Genomic DNA, 20667 nt, shown 5'->3' with positions numbered 1-20667 from the left:
GCCAGAACGCCGCTCGTGCCGGACCGAGCAGAAGGGAGAAGACCGCACAGCGCAAGCGCGTCTAAAAGAGCAAGAAGACATCAGAATTAGACGGATCCATGGAGACGGGGACGCCAGCAACGGAGCAGGTAAGTGAATAACTTCTGTATGGCTCATATTTAATGCACAATGTATATTACAAAGTGCATTAATATGGCCATACAGAAGTGTATAACCCCACTTGCTTTCGCGGGACAACCCCTTTAACCCTTTAAATTCTGCTGTCAATTCTGACAGCGGTATTTAAATCCCTTGAACAATGTTTGGGGGTCTTGTACGCCCTCCCCCGCGGTGAGATCGCAGGGAGCCGTGCAGGTGTCATGGCAGCCGGGGGCCTTCTGAAAGGCCCCAGGGCTGCCCTAGCAGACTGCCTATCAAGCCATGTATGTTATAAAAAGTTTAACTCACCCCTCTTTTGCCATATCTATAATTAACAAAAAAAATTGAAATCTTAAAACAAAAATACATATTTGACATTGGTGCATTCGCAAAAGTCTGATCTATCAAAGTAGCACATTATTTACCCCACACGGTGAACAGTATCCGGAAAAAAATTAAAGAACGCCAGAAATGCACTTTTTCAGTCACACTGTCTCCCAGAAAAAGGCAGTAAAAAGCGATCAAAAAGTCATATGTATTTAAAAATTGTACCAATGTAAACTACAGGACATGCCGCAAAAAATGAGCCCCCGCAGAACTACGTCGGTGGAAAAATAAAAAAAGTTATTGTGCATAGAAGATGGAAGCAGAAAATATTTTCTTTTAAATTAAAGGTCTTTGAAAAAAAATAAAAGTAGTACAGCAAAAAGAAAACTATACAAGTTTGGTGTCCTAGTAATACTGACCCATTGAATAAACTTATGTCATTTTTGTTGCAGTTTGTGCGCCGTAGAAACCAGACACACTGAAAGATAGTGGAATGTAGTTTTCCCCAGTCGTCTCCACGACAGCACCAATTGAGATTGCCTCCTCCTGATAGGACAGGAACATACTGAGAGGTTAAAAGCTCCCCCCCTTCCCCACTTTCCTCAGTGTCTTCCTGTCCTGCCAGGAGGCAGGATCTCTGAGAGGGGCTGGTGGAGAAGCCAGCCAGAATCTACTCACAGGCGGATCGGAGGGCAGTGGGTCAGCCTGTCCTCCCTTCCAAGCCAGACGACTCCCGGGACGCCACATGGGGTGGTAGCGCCCGGGCCAGGTTCCTCCCGCGGCGGCCCATGGGGGGTACAAAGCGGGAGCCTCAGTCCCCCTCCTCCTCCTTGCAGAGTTACAGCGCGGCGCTCCAGGAAGCCCTTTGACGGCGGGGGGCGGAGTGTCGCGTCACGTGTCCAGCGCGATGACGTCATCGTGCTTGCATCAGGAGGCGCACGGAGGTGGCGGGGCTTAGCACACGAGCGCGAAATTCAAAAAAGGAACCTGAGAGAAGCCAGAAAGTGGACCAGCACTACTGGTCGCAAGGTGTCTGCAGCACCGGTATAGTAATGAGTGCTCCAGCCCCAGAGATAGCTGGAACCTCAGCCTCAGCGGCCGTAAGTAGCCAGTGCGGCAAAAATACAAATGCAAAATCCAGTGTATTGTGTATGGAAAATTGCATAGTTACGCGCAAAAAATGCTCTCTCGTCAGGGGGATAAAAAAAAAAAAAAAGACGCCCCCTCCCCCAGAACAAAACTCAAAAAATGCGTGGAGTGCGGGACGAGACTGCCAGCTACGTACCAGAGGCCTCTATGCAAGGCGTGCATAGCTAGGCTAGTCAAAGAGGAATCGGGGGGATTCATGGAGGACGTTAGGAAGCTGGTGAAAGAGGAGGTTCGATCAGCCCTAAGGTCGCAGATAGCGCCGCCAGCTAAGCGCCAGAAAAAGGCGTATGTTCCCGACAAGCCTTCCGACTCAGAGTGTTCAATCGGGTCGGAGCAAGAGGAACCGGTGGCCGAGGAGTCCTCAGATGATGAGGACTACAAAAAGTACCTATTTCATCAGGACGACTTAACGGAACTAATTAAGTCGGTCAGGGCTACACTAAAAACGGAAGAGCCCAGAGAACCACGCACCCTGCAAGATGAGATATTCGGGGGACTGGGGAAGAGGCGTAGGCATACCTTCCCTGTCCACAAAGATATCACTAGAATCACTCAAAAAGAGTAGAAGAAACCCGACACAGGTTCCTTCTCCGCTAGAGGGGTAAAAAGAAGGTACCCATTCGAGGAGGAAGTTTGCGCAAGCTGGGAGGAGGTACCTGAGGTAGATGTCCCAGTGGCCAAAGTAGCTAGGAGGACGACCCTGCTCTTCGAGGACGCCGCACAATTAAAAGATCCCATGGATCGCAAAGCTGAAGGCCTCCTGAAAAAATCATGGGAGGCAGCGGCAAACATACTTAGGCCAGGGATCGCAGCCACCTGCGTGGCGCGGACTCTGGGGGGTATGGCTAGAACAGCTGGAGCTACATTTAACCAATAAGACGCCAAGGGAACAGATCCTAAACTCTCTCCCTATCCTGCGGATGGCAACAAATTTCCTAGCAGATGCAGCGCCCAAAACAGTCAAGCTCTCGGCGAAAGCTACAGCCCGGTCTAACTCAGACAGAAGGGTGTTATGGCTGAAGTCGTGGTCAGGCGACCTAGCCTCTAAAAACAAGCTATGCGCCCTCTCGTTCTACGGTCAGTTTCTGTTCGGACCAGACTTAGACAAGATCCTGGAGAAGGCGGCCGACAGAAAGAGGGGATTCCCGGAGGAAAAACCACAGAGAGGGAAGACCTTCTTCCGGGCTCCAGTGCAACAGCCCGAGACCTACCGAGGCAAGGGCAAGACGGGACGCTGGAGTTACCCCAAGGGGGGCAGAGGAAGGAATATCCTCTTTAACTCCTACCAGGGGGAGCCAAAGCAGAGACCCTGACGCCATCCCCGTGGGGGCAAGGCTGGGGAGCTTTATGGATCAATGGGTCGCGATTTGCGAAGGCACATGGATCCCAAAGATCTTACAGCAGGGATACCGGATATAACTGGTGTCCCTCCCCAGAAGGAAATTCGTTACCACGGGAGGCTCAGGGCAACAGTTACACCTACTAAGGCAAAGCGTTCAGGAGCTGCAACAACTAAACGCAATATCCCCCGTACCGCAAAACGAGGAGACCCAGGGCCATTATTCCAGGCTCTTCCTAGTAAGAAAACCTTGCGGGAAACAGCAGATGATAGTGAATCTGAAGCCTCTGAACGCCTGCGTCAGATACAGGAAATTCAAAATGGAGTCCATCTCCTCAGCAATAAAGTTGATTCCCAAAGGGGCCTACATGGCATCCATCGATCTAAAGGACGCTTATTTCCACGTGCCGATCCACGATGGGTCCCAGAAATACCTAAGGTTCGCAGTGGATATGGGCAAAGGAATAGAGCACCATCAATTCAGATGCCTGCCTTTCGGGATCTCCTCAGCTCCCAGAATTTTCACCAGAATTATGGCAGAGGTAGCCGCCTACCTGAGGAAGGATTCGGTCATAATAATACCCTACCTGGACGATATTTTGATAATAGCAGAGTCCAGAGAACTCCTAACGAAACACCTGGAGATAGTGCTAGAACTTCTCCAGTCCCTAGGATGGATCATAAACTGGAAAAAATCCAGCTTAGACCCCGACAGGGAAAAAACGTTTCTTGGCATAACAATCAACTCAGAATCGCAATGCTCCTGCCTGCCCGAGGAGAAAATACAAAAAATCTGAGGGCTGGTCAAAACCTTCCTACGGAGACGATCATGCACAATTCGGGAAGCCCGACGTCATGCATTCCAGGAGTAGCATGGGCCCAGGCTCACACCAGAGCTCTGCAAGCCTCAGTCCTATCCACGTGGGACAAAAAACAGTCCTCTCTAGGGACAAAAATGTACATCCCAAACACGGTGAAAACATCCCTGCGTTGGTGGACATCCCCAGCGAACCTGCAGAGAGGGGTCCACTGGTTACAGAACCCAGCCATGCACATGACAACGGACGCAAGCGCATGGGGATGGGGAGCGCATGTGGGGAACCAGTTCCTTCAGGGCCCATGGCCACAAAGGATAAGCGAGCAATCCTTAAATTACAGGGAACTACAGGCCATATGGCGGGTCCTACAGCAGTTAGGAAACTCGCTACAGAACCAGCATATAAAAATGCTGTCGGACAATACCACCGCGGTTGCCCATATTCGGCACCAAGGGGGCGCAAGGTCTTCCGCCCTGCAAAACATTGCGCAGAAAATTTTCCACTGGGCAAAGGGCCGGATCCTTTCGATCACGGCAACACACTTCAAGGGGACGCTAAACCAAAAAGCGGACTTTCTCAGCAGGAGGCAAATAGACCCAGGAGAATGGTCTCTCTCCCAGGAAGCGTTCAGAATCCTGACCAACCGGTGGGGGACCCCACAATTGGACCTGTTAGCAACCAGGGAGAACGCCAAAGTAAGCAACTTCTTCTCCCTCCGGCCAGGAGATCGTCCTACAGCAATAGACGCCCTAGGCCAGGACTGGGAAGAGAGGCTGGCATACGCCTTTCCTCCGATACCACTGAACCCCAGAGTCTTACAACATTTCAAAACCCAGGTATGCACGCTAATCCTGGTGACCCCCTTCTGGCCCAAGAGAAGTTGGTTTAGTCTTCTGACAACGTTGAGCGTCCAGGACCCAGTCACCTTTCCTACCTGGACAGATCTGCTATCACAGGGGCCACTGAACCACCCGGGCATAGACAAGCTCCCCTTAACAGCATGGCTCTTGAGGAATCCTCACTAAGAGGGAAGGGATTCTCAGAGAGAGTAGTAGAAACGTTAATGTCCAGCAGGAAAAAGACGACCCACCTTATCTACCAGAAGGTTTGGAGAAGGTTTTCCTCATGGAGACAGGGAAGGGATTCTCGGGATTCTATCCCGGATATTCCTTTGATCTTCGTGTTCTTGCAGGAGGGTCTAGAGATGGGTCTCTCTCCAAGTACCCTGAAGGTCTAGGTCGCAGCCCTTAGCGCCATATGTGACACAAAGTTGGCGGACAACAGATGGGTCAGCAGGTTCCTGACAGCAGCAGCGAGACTACAACCTAGGCCCATAAACCTTTTTCCAGATTGGAACCTTAATTGGGCCCTAAGGGCCATGACAGCGGAACCATTCGAGCCGATCGAAGCACTACGGATAAAGATGCTTACGATCAAGACCATTTTCCTAGTAGCCATCACCTCCGCAAGGCGGGTTAGCGAGCTTCAGGCCTTGTCCATTCGCCACCCGTTCCTGAAAATTTCGGACACCAAATTAGTATTTAAAACGGACCCTGCCTTCATGCCGAAAGTAGTATCACATTTTCATAGGTCCCAAGACATAATAATTCCCTCATTCTTTGGTAAGCCAAAAAACGAGGAAGAAAAAACCCTAAGCTGCCTGGACGTTAGGAGAGCAGTCCTAGGCTACATAGATGCGACAAGCCACTGGAGACGGAACGACAACTTGTTCATCCAGTTCAGTGGCCAAAATAAAGGGAGCAAAGCAGCAAAAAGCTCCATAGCCAGGTGGATCCGCCTGGCCATCATAGAGTCCTATAAAGCCCTCGGGAAGGAAATCCCTTTAGCTCTTAAAGCCCATTCTACAAGGGCAGTAGCATCCTCTCGGGCCGAACATAGCTCAGCTTCGGTCGAGCAGATATGCAAAGCCGCAGTCTGGAAGAAGCCCCACACATTCATTAAACACTATAGGGTAAAAGTGCAGCAGGATGAGGACATGGCCTTCGGCCGCAAAGTCCTCTCGGCAGCAATCCCACTCTAGGAAAAGGCTTTAGTTGATACATCTCAATTGGTGCTGTCCTGGAGACGACTGGGGAAAAACTTTAAAAAAATTCTAAGTGCAGTAAAATGAAAAAAAAAAAAAAATAGATTATACCTACCCGATAATCGGGTTTCCAGGAGTCTCCACGACAGCACCTGTACCTTCCCCCCCTAAGAACATAGGGAAGAAATTATAGAATATAATTTTCCAAAAAAAAAAAAACCCAAAACCCCCAGTTAGGGAAAAAATTTAAGTTGAGCTCCTACCCCGGCAATTCGTTAGAATCCACTGAGGAAAGTGGGGAAGGGGGGGAGCTTTTAACCTCTCAGTATGTTTCTGTCCTATCAGGAGGAGGCAATCTCAATTGGTGCTGTCGTGGAGACTCCTGGAAACCCGATTATCGGTTAGGTATAATCTATTTTTTTTTTTTCATTTTACTGCACTTAGAATTTTTTTTAAGTTTTTCAGTACATTATATGGTACATTAAATAGTACCATTGAAAAATACAACTCGCCCCACAAAAAACAAGCTCTCATACAGCGACATCGATGGATAAATAAAGAAGTTGTGATTTTTTTAAAGGGGGGAGGAAAAAACGAAAATGGAAAAAAGAAAATGGCCGAGTCATTAAGGGGTTAAATATAAGTCAATGGCAGCAGGATACAGGGAGGAGGGTTTAAACACCCTCTTTAAAACCCTTTCCCGTCCAAAGACATAAACGTACATCCTGGGTGAGAAGCAGATCCTGCAAATGGACATACATGTAACGTCCTGTGCATGGCAGACTGAGCTACTGTGATTTCCACTGCAACAGCGGCAATCAATGAGAACACCGGTTCCTTCTGTTGACCTCTTACATGCCACAATCAATGCCAATTGTTTTTTTAATTCGTTTTATTTAAAACACAGAAATATTTTTCACATTATAAAACGAGAAAGGGTTTGTTAGATACATATCAGATTGTACATGGGTATTATGTTGTACTTGGATTGGTATAGTAAATAGTACAATAATTTCTGGATACTTTTTGTTAACATTTATAACAATAAACTTAACATTTAACCATCATAACTTGTCTGTGCCGATACTTTGAGATTTGTATAGTAAGGCTCCGTGTGTTTGATGATATGAGAAGGGGGGGGGGAGGGAGAGAGGAAGGGGGAGTCCAGGGTTGAGAGTTTAGTCTGCAGATAGGGTGGATTGGGTATCCAGCCAGAGAGCCCATATCTCCTGAAATTTGTTCGGGCATCCTCTATTTTGGTAAATAATTTTCTCATAGGAGATTACTGTGTTTACCATTTGAATCCAGTGTGGGATTGATGGGGCTTCAGCAGCTATCCATTGTATGGCTATCGCTTTCCGCGCAAGAAATAGCACCTTTTTAAGGAAAGTACGGGTATGATATGGCCACACCTCCTCCTCCAGTAGGCCAAATAGGGCTATTTTAGGGTCCAGACCGATGCTAAAAGGGGATGGCAATATTGAATTTATAAAATCGGTGATTTTGGACCAGAAGTCATTGACTGGAGGGCACTCCCAGATCAGGTGCCAGAATTTTGCTTCCGGTTGGCTACATCTATGGCAGGAGTTTGACGAGGCATTGCCCAATTTGTGGAGACGGCTAGGGGTGAGGTAAGCTTGGTGTATTATGTATAGCTGTATCAGTTTGTTATTTACGGCGGGGGAAACAGACAGATGGGACTTAATAACGTCCAGCCATTCTTCAGATGACAGGGACGGGATAGAAAGTTTCCACTTGTCACAAGCTGGAGGTGGATGAATGTCTATTTTGGCCGAGAGGAGGTGCGTGTAGAGTGCTGAGATCAGACCTTTGGGCCCTTGTGATTTAAGGACACCTTTTGTGGGAAATTTTGATATTCGAGTGGAGGGGCATGGGAATTGGGAATTTAGTGCATGTCGCAACTGAAAAAATCTAAATAGTTGGAGCCGTGGGGCCTGCAATTTATCCCGCAACTGGGTAAATGTAGGGAGTGTTCCGTCCGTATAAATGTCTGCCAGTGAGTGTACCCCTTGGGATATCCAGTATTGGGGGTCTGGGACCGAGTACAAAGCCACTAAGCCAGGGTTGTTCCATAGAGGGAGCTCGGACACTACATCTTTGTATCGTTGAAGGGTTTTGGCCTCCTTCCATACGCTTAGGGCGAGTCTGTGAAGTGGTATTATGTCGGAAGAATTTGTGCATTCTGGGAATTCTAGGTAGATTAATAAGAGGTTTGCTTTAACCTGCTTTGCCAGGTATTGATCTGCTATTGGCATCTCTCGGTCCAGAACCCAGGCTCAGATGTTTCGTAGCTGACCTGCCAGGTAATAAAGCCGTAGGTCCGTAAGGGCCATTCCAGCTTGTTCTTTAGATCTTTGTAGTGTTAAAAGACTTAATTTCGAGCGTGAAGAGTTCCATATAAATGAAGTGATAAGGGAGTTAAAAGTTTGGAAGGTGCGTTTGGGGACGCTCACTGGCATGTGCTGTAGCACGTACAGACACTTTGGTTGAATAGCCATTTTAATCAGGTTTATGCGCCCTGCTACCGACAGCGGCAGCTTAGACCACTTTTTAAGCTTATACTTTATATTTTTTAGCAGTGGGTCAATATTATCCTCTATGGCATTATTATGGTCTTGGGACATAAACATCCCTAGATATTTAAATGTAGTGACTACCTTCAGCCCATACCTGGATACACGGGGATCATTTTCCGGGATAGGATCTGTATATAGGATCGTAGATTTGGACCAGTTGACATACAGTCCGGATAGATGGGAGAATCTGTCTATTTGGACCATGGCTTGGGAAAAAGAGTTTATTGGGTCCGATAGAAAAAGGATTGTGTCATCTGCGTATAGCCCTACTTTACTCTCAAGCCCCCCCCATCTGATGCCGGTTACACTGGGGGTACATCTCAGGCGGATCGCCAATGCTTCAATGGCTATAGCAAATAAGGCCGGGGATAGAGGGCATCCCTGTCGGGTGCCTCTTGCAAGTTGGAATTCGGCCGATGGGATACCGTTTACTATCACATTAGCGCTTGGATATTTATATATTGTTTTAATCCATTGTAGAAATTGGGGGCCAAACCCGAATCGAATTAGACAGGCATCCAAAAATACCCATTCCAGGGAGTCAACGGCCTTCATCATGTCCAAGGAAACCAGGGCCCATGGCATGTTATTTTGCCTGCCCAGCTGGATAACTGTTTGAACTCTGCGTATATTAATCGTCGTGGATTTCCCTGGCATGAAACCAGTCTGGTCGGGATGTATGATGGATAGAATTACCTGGTTCAGTCTGGTGGCTAAGATTTTTGTCAGGATTTTATAGTCTGCATTTACCAGTGAGATGGGTAGGAGCCGCAGTCTGTGGGATCTTTATCTGGTTTCAATATGACTACAATGGAGGCCTTGTAAAAGGAGGGTGGGAGTGTTTTATCCAGCTGGGCCTCCTGTAGTGTGTTATATAGTTGTGGGGCTAATTGTTCACTGTATTTGCGATATACCTCTATTGGGAGGCCGTCTGGGCCAGGGGATTTATTGAGTGTCATTTCTTGGACTGTCTGTTTGATTTCATCCAGGGTGATTGGAGCTTCCAGGAGCTCTATCTGTTCTGTGGAGAGTGTTGGGAAAGTCAGGTCCTGTAAGTAGTTCAGTATGTCTGCTGTAGAGTCGCTTGTGGAGGAGCTATATAAGTTGGCATAGAATTCCTTGAAACAGTTTGTAATAGATGGGGCATCCGTCAGTTCCACGCCATGTTGATTTTTAATCTTGAGGACCGTGTTAGTTTGATTTTCGCGTTTAATTAGATTGGCAAGTAAGTGGCTGGATTAGTTTCCCAGTTCGAAATAATGTTGTTTAGCGAAGAATAGTTTACGCTTGGTCTTGGTGTGTATATGGTGTTTATAAAGGCGGGAAAGGCTGAGCCAGGCTATTTTATTAGTATCTGTAGGGTCAGAAATGTATAGCTTTTCGGCATCAGATGTCTGAGCTTCCAGTTCTCTGTCGGTCTGGGATGTTGACAATCAATGCCAATTGTGGCATGTAAAAAGTTCTGTGGCAACCGGGGGGGGGGTTACTAGATATAAAGATAGCCAATTTTGCCTTTCAGCGGGAATGCGCACCACGTGCATAAAGGCTCCAGAGACTTGGATCACTTGCAATTATAGTCCCTATCAGCATTTATTTCATACACAACACACAACTTGCGAAATATACAATTCAGGGTTCACAACCCACAGGGTCGCCATCACCATCCCCCATCCCCCATCCGGGGTTTCCAAAGGGCGTCCTCCTCTGTCAGTCAGGTGACGGCTGCAGCATCAGCGCCCATTCTTGTGGCATCAGTCCTCACATCCTTGCCATGATGCCAGGAGTTCAGAACTGTGATGCTGCAGACACTGATTGGCTACAGCGGTCACCTGACTTCTGATTACATCATATGCCACAATAAACACCAGCAGAGGAATCGCAGAGGAGGGGGAAGTACAGCTCTATTGCAGTTACATCTATTGGAGAATGTTGTTCAGTAAGCAGACAATCCCTTTCATATACTGCTTGACTTGCACAAAATATATATTTTTTTTTATTGGAAAAAAGGTTTTTATTATGCAAAAGAAGAAAAACCTAAAAACATATATTATTTTGGTATTGCCGTAATCGCTCCAACCCACTGAAAAAAAAAATATCATGTCTTCTATGCCGCATGATTAACGCTGTAAAAAAAACGACAGAGCTGATGTATATACTCTCCCTGCCCTCCAAATCCAATTAATATAAAAGTTATTCAATACACTGTATGTATCCCGAAAAAAATGCATGGTGAGCTGTAGCTTTCATTGGTACCAAAGAACAAGCCCTTATATGGCCATGTCAACAGAAAAATAAAAAAACATTATGGATTTTCAAATCCCTAAATAAATTTAAAAAAAATAAAAATCACTCTTTAGGTCCAGAATAGGCCGTATCACTGAAGGGTTAAAAATTGTACCCTTTCTTCCTAATCTTGGGGAAACGAAACTCCGTACCAGTTCAATATGTAAAAAAAAAAAGTGGAATTCAGCAATCTTTTGGGTGGAGATGTCTGGTTTTTACGGCGTAAACCCTGCAACAAAAATGACATGATAACTTTATTCTATGGGTCAGTAAGGTTACTACAGTAGCAAATTTATATTTTTTTAACTTTTGCTGTACCACTTTTATTTTGTCCAAAGAGATTTTACCTTTTTTTTTTTTATTATTTTCTGCCGCCATCTTCTGACCGCAATAACCTTTTTTAATTTTCTGTCGACATATTCATGCAAGGGGCCCATTTTTTTGCAGAGCGTCGTGTAGTTTGTATTGGTACAATTGGAGTACATACGTTTTTTTTGCTCGCTTTTTATTACATTTTTTCTTGGAGATGGAAATAACGAAAAAAGTGCAATTGTGCAGGTTCTTTTTTTCTCCTGACAACGTGCACTGTGCTGGGTAATTAACGCATTATTTTGCTAGAATGGACTTTTATAGATGTGGGGATATGAAATTTTTTTGTTAACTTTAGATATTTTTTTTTTAATATAAGGGGGCATGAGCTTGCCTGGTTTGATCCTGCAGTATAAAGTAATACCATAGTTTTACATTATACTACGATCTGACAGGAAATAAATAAAAATAAATCTTGCTATTTGTATAGCGCCAACTTATTCCGCAACACTTTCAGGTAAATTTTTTTTTTTAGGAAATCTATCAAGTCATGCCACCGGAATGGCTTTATAGGCACTCTGTAATGGCAGCCCTGGGGGGCTTTCAGAAGGCCCCTGGCTGCTATGGCAACTGTACGGCACCCTGCGACCTCATCACGGGGAACCAGTACAGGACCCCCGAAAATTGAATGGCATTTAAAGGGTTAAGAGCTGATCAGAGCTGTTGTGGGCGGGTGTTGGCCGTAAGAAACAGCCAGCACCCGCATCGTATGGAGCGCGATTGACCTGCGATCTCCCTCTATACAAACTCTGTACCTCTAGGACGTAAAATGTACATCCTGTAGCATTAAGGGGTTACAGGCCAGATATAGTATTTTTTCTCATGTACACACCAAAAACTAAACCCAAAATTGAATTCTTGAGTAAAAAGATTGGTCAAGATAACTCGCAGCCCGATTGTGACAGACTTCCTATTAAGCAGTCATAGAATGGTAGAGTTGGAAGGGACCTCCAGGGTAATCTGGCCCAACTCCCTGCTCAGTGTAGGATTCACTAAATCATCTCAGACAGATATTTGTCCAGCCAGTCAGACTCCTATACGTGTGTTATGGCTGATCACAGTACGTCATAGCAGAGTAAAAATAATGAAGATACAATACTAACCTCAGATACAAAAAGGGATGCGTGTTCTTCGGCAGATAAGCAGCGTAAACCGTCTCTATGGCCTTCTTCAAGGCAGCAGATTCCACAAGTCTCGCTATGGATAAAAACAGGACTTTTAAAAGAAAAACTATTAAGGTCCAAATATAACCCTGTAACATATTTCAAAACTCCTTAATTCTGCTGTATAAAAGACAAGATTTACAAAGCACTGACATAACCAACTCTACTCCCCACTAAGCAGCACCGCTGTATGGCCTCAGGCTTTTAATGCCAATATGATACAGTAGTGTACAGACCTTGTGACTGACATTTAGCACAATTAGAGTTGGTTCATGCGCAGCGTATTCACGGGCCAAAATAAGCCAATTCGCTCCCTACGTGTTTCTGGTCATTGGCAGTATTTATGCGCATGATTTATTGCGGAAATATGCAGGGTTCTGGCATATTTACGAACGCCCAATGATTTTAATGGGTTATTTTGTTGCTTAATACGCATCATAATAGGACATGTTGCGTTGTTTTTTTTTTCACGCAACCGAAACACACATGGAAAATACGCAGTGGTGAATGAACAGGCCACATTCACTGTATATTACATACGTTAAACATAGCGTATTTACGTTCATGTAAATGAGCCCTTCAGCTGGCTACGTTAGACCCAGTGACTCTGAACCAGAACACGAATACTGATGTCCCATAACAAGTCTGGCAGTGGTGTACGACACTACATAAAGCGCTCCTGCCCACTCTATAGCTCTATATTGCTTTCCAGAAGATTCTGAACATTTTCACTAAGGCCGTGGCACATAACGGATTTCACATGAAATCTGAGCAAATAAGTGTCCCATTCACCAGAAATGGAATCTGCGCCATAATGTATACAGAAAGGTATACAGAAAAAAAATAAAAAAGTGTCCCTACTTAGACCTCATCCCCAAGTGTGGAATTCTGCAGCGGTTTCCACCCGTGCTCGCAGCCATGAGGCCTAATAAACATTTTTTTTTGCCTGTCTGGAGCCAGTGCGGGTCTTCTGCATCAACGAGTGGATCTTATTTCTTCTGCACAACGGATGCGCACGACTTCACTGGAAATAGTCAGTGCGGGATCCGTAGAAAAATGGAGCATGCTGCGATTTTTCCAGCATGTGCGATCTGCACGCCAGGAAAAAAAAAAAAAAAAAAAAAAGAGACATCCGCATGCTTTAAATTGCTTTGCGGACGCTAATGCATCCTTATGAGCAGCTTGATTTGAAGGTGCAACGATCGGGTTCCGCAAATCAAATCTGCCCATAGACATTGGGCCTTTACCCCAATGCACTACAACTACACAAATCCACTGCAGTAACCTATGGCTTAGTTATTCTTCAGACATGGATTGTGACCACGGACGGATCCCCTACGTCTCTTCTTACACGGATGTGTTGGAAAGAAAGACAAATGCAAAATAATAAAGCTTGTAAGCTACATTTCCTCACCAGGTTTTATTATTTGGTACTTTATGGTGGCAAAACCCAACTTATTTTTCCTAGTCCGAGTGTATCTTCATCCCAAATAAACGCACACAAGTGGATTTTTGCTGTGGTATCCTGAGCGGGCAACCGCCTCCGGATTCCGCAGTAATGACCCTCCATAACATGCAATGTAAAAAAGATTCTTCATATAAACAAGTGGAAACCAATTGTGGTTTCTGCTCGCAGATGAAAAGTCGCAGCATGCCCTATTTTCCGGTGGTTCCCGCACAGACAGCTTCTATTGAAGTCAATGGAAGCCATCTGACCCGTAGGCCATCCACAATTAACATTGCCGACGGGCCACAGATTCCGCGGGAAAAGCAGGAGTTTAAAAAAAAAATCTATACCGCGCATGTCCGACGGCGAGCCGTATGGTCAATCCGCAGTACAGAGCGCCCAGAAGAAGAAAAGTCTATGCAGACGCCACCTGCACACACAGGTACGCAGGGTCACCAGCCGCGGTCATAGCTGGATTCCGTGCGTGCTGTATGCATGATGCCTTAAGAGGAATCCACTACCCCACAATACTGTAAAAGAGGGGAAAACCATGTTCAAAAAAGTATCTTTTTATTGTACACTTACCATTAATAAACAAGAGGAAGATACATTTCTTCATTGAATAGTTTGCATTGGTGACATAACCTTTCATATTAAAGGCCAGCTTAACATCCTCACAACCCACTTCAATTAACTCCCTTGAAGAAAAAGAGAAAAAGGACCCTTCAGTGAATGAAGAACAGAGTCCACATTAACTTCTTAACATTTGCAGTATATTTACAAAGGATATATGGAGTACTTCATACTCTGTGCATACAGGTTGTGTTACAACTGACACCTACCTGCAACCCGTTAGAAGCCGCATTCAACAGTGACTAAGTAGTTAGAGCTTGGTCGCTCCATCAATCCTTCGAAGCTTCCTCTACTCCTGCCTGCGATGCATCCGCGTGGTGCTGATGGGCTGTTATATTTTACAGTCAATAAACAGTTTCACTAGCGCCCTGACGCTTAACCCCTTACTGCTATACAACATACATTTACATCCTGTAACGTCTGGGTATGTATGAACCTTTTAAATACGATGTTCGGGGGTCCCATACGGCCCGTACAATATTCGGCTGTCTCGTTCGCTCCCCCCCACAATGAGATCACAGGGGGTTGTGCGGCTGTCATGGTAGAATGCCTATCAAGCCATGCCCATGTAGTGGTTTGATACACTGCCTGCCTGATCACAGGATGATGTAATGCTATGGCCTTACATCATACTGTCAGAGCGATCAAAGCATTGCAAGTTGTTATCCCCTCTGGGGAATAAAAAGAAAAAAAAAAGTTAAAAGATAAGATCAATAAACTTTTACTAAATTGTTAAAAAAAACAAAAACCTTTTGCCATAAAGCAAAAAGCAATCAAAAAGTCTGTATTCCGAAATGGTACCAACGCAAACTACAGGATGTCCCGGAAAAATGAGCCTTTGCACAACTAGTTCGACAGAAAAATAAAAGGTTATTGTGCTTAGAAGATGGCGGCAGAAAACAATTAAAAAAATTAAATATCTTTGAAAAAAATATAAAAGTAGTACAGCAAAAGAAATACTATAATTTTGGTATCATAGTAATCGTACTTACTAATAGAATAAAGTCATCATGTAATTTTTGTTGCAGTTTTCACGCCGTAGAAAAAAGAGGCACCAAAAGATGGCGGAAATTAGTTTTTTATTTACTTCACTTAGAATTTTTTTAAAGTTTCAAAAATACATTATATGGTACATTAAATAGCACCATTGAAAAATACAACTCATCCTGCAAAAAAACAAGCCATCATACAGCGACGTCCATGTATAAATAAAAGGAGTTACAACTTTTTAAAAAAGGGGGAGAAAAAAAACGAAAATGAAAAAATAAATGAATAGAGAGGGGGCGTGGCCTGGCTAATGGAGAGTTAGGACGTGCAGAGCCTGCGCTCCGTCTCCTCCACGGCAAAACCTAACAAAATAGAGGCATCCATTCACCATAACGCTGCAGGAGAAGACCATGGGGAAGAAGAAGGGGAGTACCATTGCATGCCGACCCAGGGAAGAAGGCTCAGGCCCCTTGGATCGATACATGGCCGCCGGCGGAGACCGCCACAAGCAGGACGGAGGAGGCGGGAAATCGCCCGTCCCAGAGACGACCGCGGAGGACCGAAAGACGAGACACCAGGTGAAGACTCCTTCGGCAGCACTCAACGAGGAGCGGCCCCGACGGGGAGACGACAGCGCCACTTCATCTGCACTCCCAGCAGCGGCGAGGGGACACCCGGGCTCCACTCAAGATGGCGGTGGGCGCAACGTGGAAGACGGCGCACGGCCGCGGCAGACAGACTCGGGTCGGATCAGAGCGGGGCGGCCCCGGCTCCTACCCCGCATCCGAAACTCCACGTACCGCATGTGGGGAAGCTCCAGTCAAGGGCGCCGAGAACGGGAGACCTGCAGGCCGAACCGGAAGTGCGGGCTCGGCCGCCATTTTCTTGTAGCCCTCCACCGGAAGTGAGAGAATCCATGAGCCTGCGGCCGCCGAGAGTGACAGAAAGTGCTCCCGATGCAGCGCAGAACGCCAAACGATCGGCAGGTACGGGGGAAAGGGACATAAATCACCCTACCACTCAGCGGGAGGCCAAAGCAGCTCTGGAGGGGCCTGGGAGTGAGCTGACAGACCAAGAAGGGGCAAACAATAAGCTACCATCAGCCCCAAGGAGAGAGACAGTAATGGAGGGGGAGGGGGGGAATGGGCTGCCTCGCCAGGGCCTTCCCCTGGGCCCGGGATGGGGAGAGAGAGTGAGAGACCCCCAGACCCCACAAATAAGGAAACAAGGCCTGACAAAAATGTGGACACCACCGCACGAGATGCAGCGGGAGGTAACAACACAATGGCGGGCGCATCGCAGCCACCTGCTCACGACGGGGCAGCAGTGGAATTCACCCCTACCAGAACCTCACCTCCCAAACAACAACGGGAGAGACAAAGGCCAAATATCAAGGCCTTGCAGGAAACACAAGTACAAGGAATAGTGGGAAACTCTATAAATCCCAATGTAAACACACCAGACACCTGGGACTGGAAGGAGCACCTCAAGTCGATCCCCACCAAAGAGGACCTTGACAAGCATTTTGCCCAGTTTGCCTCATCACAAAAGTCAGCATTGGATTCTATACAAAGAGAAATACAACAAATGGGGCATCGCATCAGAGAAACAGAGGAGACGCAAGATGTAATGCTCCAACATCTAAACGAACATCATGACATCTTAAGCGAACATGCTTTTCAAATTGCTGAACTCGCCAACCACTTAGACGATATAGAGAACCGTTACAGGCGAAATAATCTAAGAATCCGAGGTCTAAGGCCTCATGTCCACGGGGAAAATCAGGCCTGCTACGGATTCTCCATGGAGAATCCGTGGCGGGTCCCTCCTGCCCCGCGGACATGAGGCATAAAAATAAGAATTAACTCACCTCTCGCCCGCTCCGGATCTTCCCTTCGCCGCGGCTTCATCTTCTCTCCGTCGCGGCCGGATCTTCTTTCTTCGGCCCGGCGGATGCGCAGGCCCGAAGAAGATAGATCCGGCCGCGACGGAGAGAAGATGAAGCCGCGGTGAAGGGAAGATCCGGAGCAGGTGAATAAATTCCGATTTTGGCCTCCCGTGGATCCGGACGGCTTCCATAGGCTTCAATAGAAGCCCGCGGAAGCCGTCCTCGCGGGAGATCCGCACGAAAATGGAGCATGGTCCAGATTTTTTCATGCTCCATTTTTAAAAAAAATCACTTTTATTGACCATCCGCGGCTATTTATCTACCCGCGGGTGGTCAATGCATCCCTATGGGATGCGGATTCGCGGGCAGGAGAAGAGTTAAAATCCGCTGCGGATTTTAATTCTTCTTTTGCCCGTGGACATGAGGCCTAAGTGAAGAGTTAGAAAACAAACATTTAGAGGCCTGGGCCATTAAGTGCTTCGGAGATCTCCTGGAAAGACCGCAGAATGATCCAATAGAGATAGACAGGATTCATAGGGTCCTGGGCCCTAGGCCTACAGACCCGGAAAGACCTAGGGACGTAGTCTGTAGGATACATTTTTTCAAAGAAAAAGAAGAGATTCTGCGCCAGATCAGAAACAAAGGTCCGGTCAAATTTCGAGATAAAAATCTGCAGTTTTTACCGGATCTCTCAAGAAAGACACTCCAACAACGCCGAGCACTTAGACCATTGTTACTATTGTTGAAGATGCGAGAGATCCCATATCGGTGGGGATATCCGTTTCAATTGGTGGCGGGCTCGGGGAGAGAGGGTGTGATTTTTAGATCTCTGGGAGACCTCCCTAAATTCCTTACGGCACTCAAGTTACCGATGGTCTCATTGCCAGAATTGGCGAAAATGTGCTCTCCCTCGCTCGCTCCCCCTAAAGGGCAATGGCAACGGCAACCAGTAAATAACAGCCGCAGAAGGCCAAATTCGAACAAACAGGATCATCCCTCACAGACCCGCGCTTGAAAAAGAGGAGTTCCATACTTAATATGTGACTTTCCTGAGGAAGGCAAGGGAGCCCGGGGGAAACAGACGCGAACATAGGACCCAATAATTACTCCCAATGAAGCCACTGACTCTGAGCGAGCGGGATCAGCATCCCGCCTCGAGAACCAAGAAAACTTCAGCAACCTGCCACCGGAACAGATAGACTCTCTACCTACGGACAGGCTTCCTTCTAGAGACAGTGTGCCCGCTTACTCTGGGATGTGTGGCTCTCTCTCACTTCTTCACTATTCTGTTTGGCTCCCCCGTTCGTTGGGGTCCCCTTCTGATCCCGTTATTTTTTCTTCATTTCTCCTTGCTTGAGTTTTCGCTTTTTCCCTCCTCCCTTACTATATTGGTTTGGATGCCTAACATGTTAATTCCAGCCGCCGTGGGGGAGGGGAGCGGGTCTCGGACCTGGACTAGGCCGGACCCAGTCACCTCCCCCCCCCCACCCCCACTAGGGACTGCAGCCTCACAGGGCTGTGCAGACGATAGTCGTTTGCTAGTAATGGAATATTGTCCACTCACGAGATCAAAGCCTGAAATGCTACCGTATTTGTATAAGTGGATATGTGCAATTCATGTTTCCCCCCACCCATCTATCCTTGTGTGTGACCCTTTCCCCTCTCCAATCCAGGCCACCCGTTTAGTAGGGAAACCACCCCTCTATATCAGAGGACTACCATCATGTTCTCCGCATACAATAAGATGGCCCGATTAAATGTCTGCTCTTTCAATGCAAAAGGTCTAAACTGCCCTAACAAGCGCAATCAGGTGTTGTACAGTCTCCACAGGAAAAGCGTATTAATTGCTTTGCTCCAAGAAACTCATTTCCCACATAGTGGTCCTCCGGACTGTGGGAGGAACAAATTCTACCCGGTATGGTTTCACTCCACACACCCAGAAAGCAAAACCTGTGGAGTCTCTATAACATTTCACAAATCCCTGACTCCCGTAATCCTGTCACAAGAACAGGGGGACGGTGGGAGACACATCTTCCTTAAGGTATCGATGGCCAATAAGATTCTTACGATCGCTAACATGTATTTTCCCAATTAGGGCCAAGTGGGCTTTGCAGTAAAGACGCTCCAGAGACTGCAAGACTTCGCAGAAGGCACACCAATCATCTTGGGAGGCGATATTAATATGTGCATGGACCCCAGACTAGACTCCTCCATGGGACGCTCTGTACTCACAAGAGCAGCTATACGTAAGGTTCAGAGAACACTTGTGAGTATGGACCTGATTGACTTATGGCGCACCCTCCATCCGGGTAAGCGTGATTATAGTTTCCACTCCTTGGCACATAATTCATATAGTAGAATCGACTATATATTCATCTCGCATAGCTTGCTTGACGGGGACCCTCAATGTTCCTTAGACGTATTTTTGTGGTCAGATCACTCGCCGGTTTTTGCATCCATGGGCCCGGGGAACGGGGAAAAGGGCGGATATACATGGCGCTTGAATGACAATTTGCTCAGAGATACCATATGCTTAAATGAGGTAAAGAACACAATAGAAAATTTCAAAGTAGATCATGAGGCGGACCCCACGCCAGCCCCAATAAAATGAGAACCTCTTAAGTGTGTGCTCAGGGGGGTATTTATCTCCCAGGGAGCCAGGATTAAAAAGGAGCAAACGGCCAGACTCACCCAACTAATAAGAGACCTTAATGTAAAAGAAACATCAAATAAATTGCAGCCTACCGCCACCCTACAAGTTGAAATCTCGGAGCTAAGACACAAAATATTAGACATTTAGACCAAAAAGCCCTGGGAAGGAAAGATAAACTTAGAGCGGGCTACTATGAATATGGGGATAAGAGCGGTAGATGGTTGGCCAGAGCATTACACCCCCGGACTTCCCATCCACACATTCACTCGATCAATTCGGCCGAACGTAGAACGTTACACGCCCCGAAGGACATATTAGAGGAGTTTCGCTTATACTACTCAAGACTGTATAATATTCCCGAGACGCATTCCACATTGGACGCTCAAATCGGACAGAGGATTGAGGGATATCTTGATCTCCATGTCTCGAGGCATCTCTCCCCAGAGGAATCTTTGGCCCTGGAGGGGGACTTGGAGGCAGAGGAGCTCAAGCAGGTGATCCAAGGAATTAAAACTGGGAAGAGCCCGGGGCCGGATGGGTTCTCCCTGGGGTTTTACAAGGTTTGTGGAGGCTTATTTTCTGACATGCTCCTGAGGGCTTTCAACGCTATATCCTGGGGATGTCCCTTTGTTTGCTCTCTGTCGATGCAGAAAAAGCGTTCGACAGGATCAGTTGGAGATTCCTAGAAGCGACATTACAGAAGGTAGGCTTAGGGCCTAGGGCCCTCGCATGGATCATGGCATTATACAAGAACCCCTCAGCCCAGGTCAGGGTTAACGGTAGTTTATCCACCCCTTTCGAGATCAAGAATGGTATGCGCCAGGGGTGCCCT

The 20667-nt window shown here is 46.7% G+C and overlaps 1 protein-coding gene across 5 annotated transcripts in view; it reads right to left on the bottom strand.

Moving 5' to 3' along the window:
* Positions 1 to 20667, bottom strand: part of MLH1 (mutL homolog 1) — an 83703-nt gene that overhangs the window by 52638 nt on the left and 10398 nt on the right. For all 5 annotated transcript variants that reach the window (XM_066584868.1, XM_066584869.1, XM_066584871.1 and 2 more), the window contains exons 4-5: positions 14260 to 14372; positions 12168 to 12261 (exon numbers count right to left, since the gene is read on the bottom strand). In XM_066584868.1, coding sequence (XP_066440965.1) covers positions 12168 to 12261; positions 14260 to 14372 — 207 coding nt within the window. The remainder of the gene's footprint in view (positions 1 to 12167; positions 12262 to 14259; positions 14373 to 20667) is intronic.

The sequence above is a fragment of the Eleutherodactylus coqui genome, chromosome 12, assembly GCF_035609145.1.
Source record: "Eleutherodactylus coqui strain aEleCoq1 chromosome 12, aEleCoq1.hap1, whole genome shotgun sequence".
Taxonomy (NCBI): Eukaryota; Metazoa; Chordata; class Amphibia; order Anura; family Eleutherodactylidae; genus Eleutherodactylus; species Eleutherodactylus coqui.
This window is presented reverse-complemented; position numbering and strand designations above follow the sequence as displayed.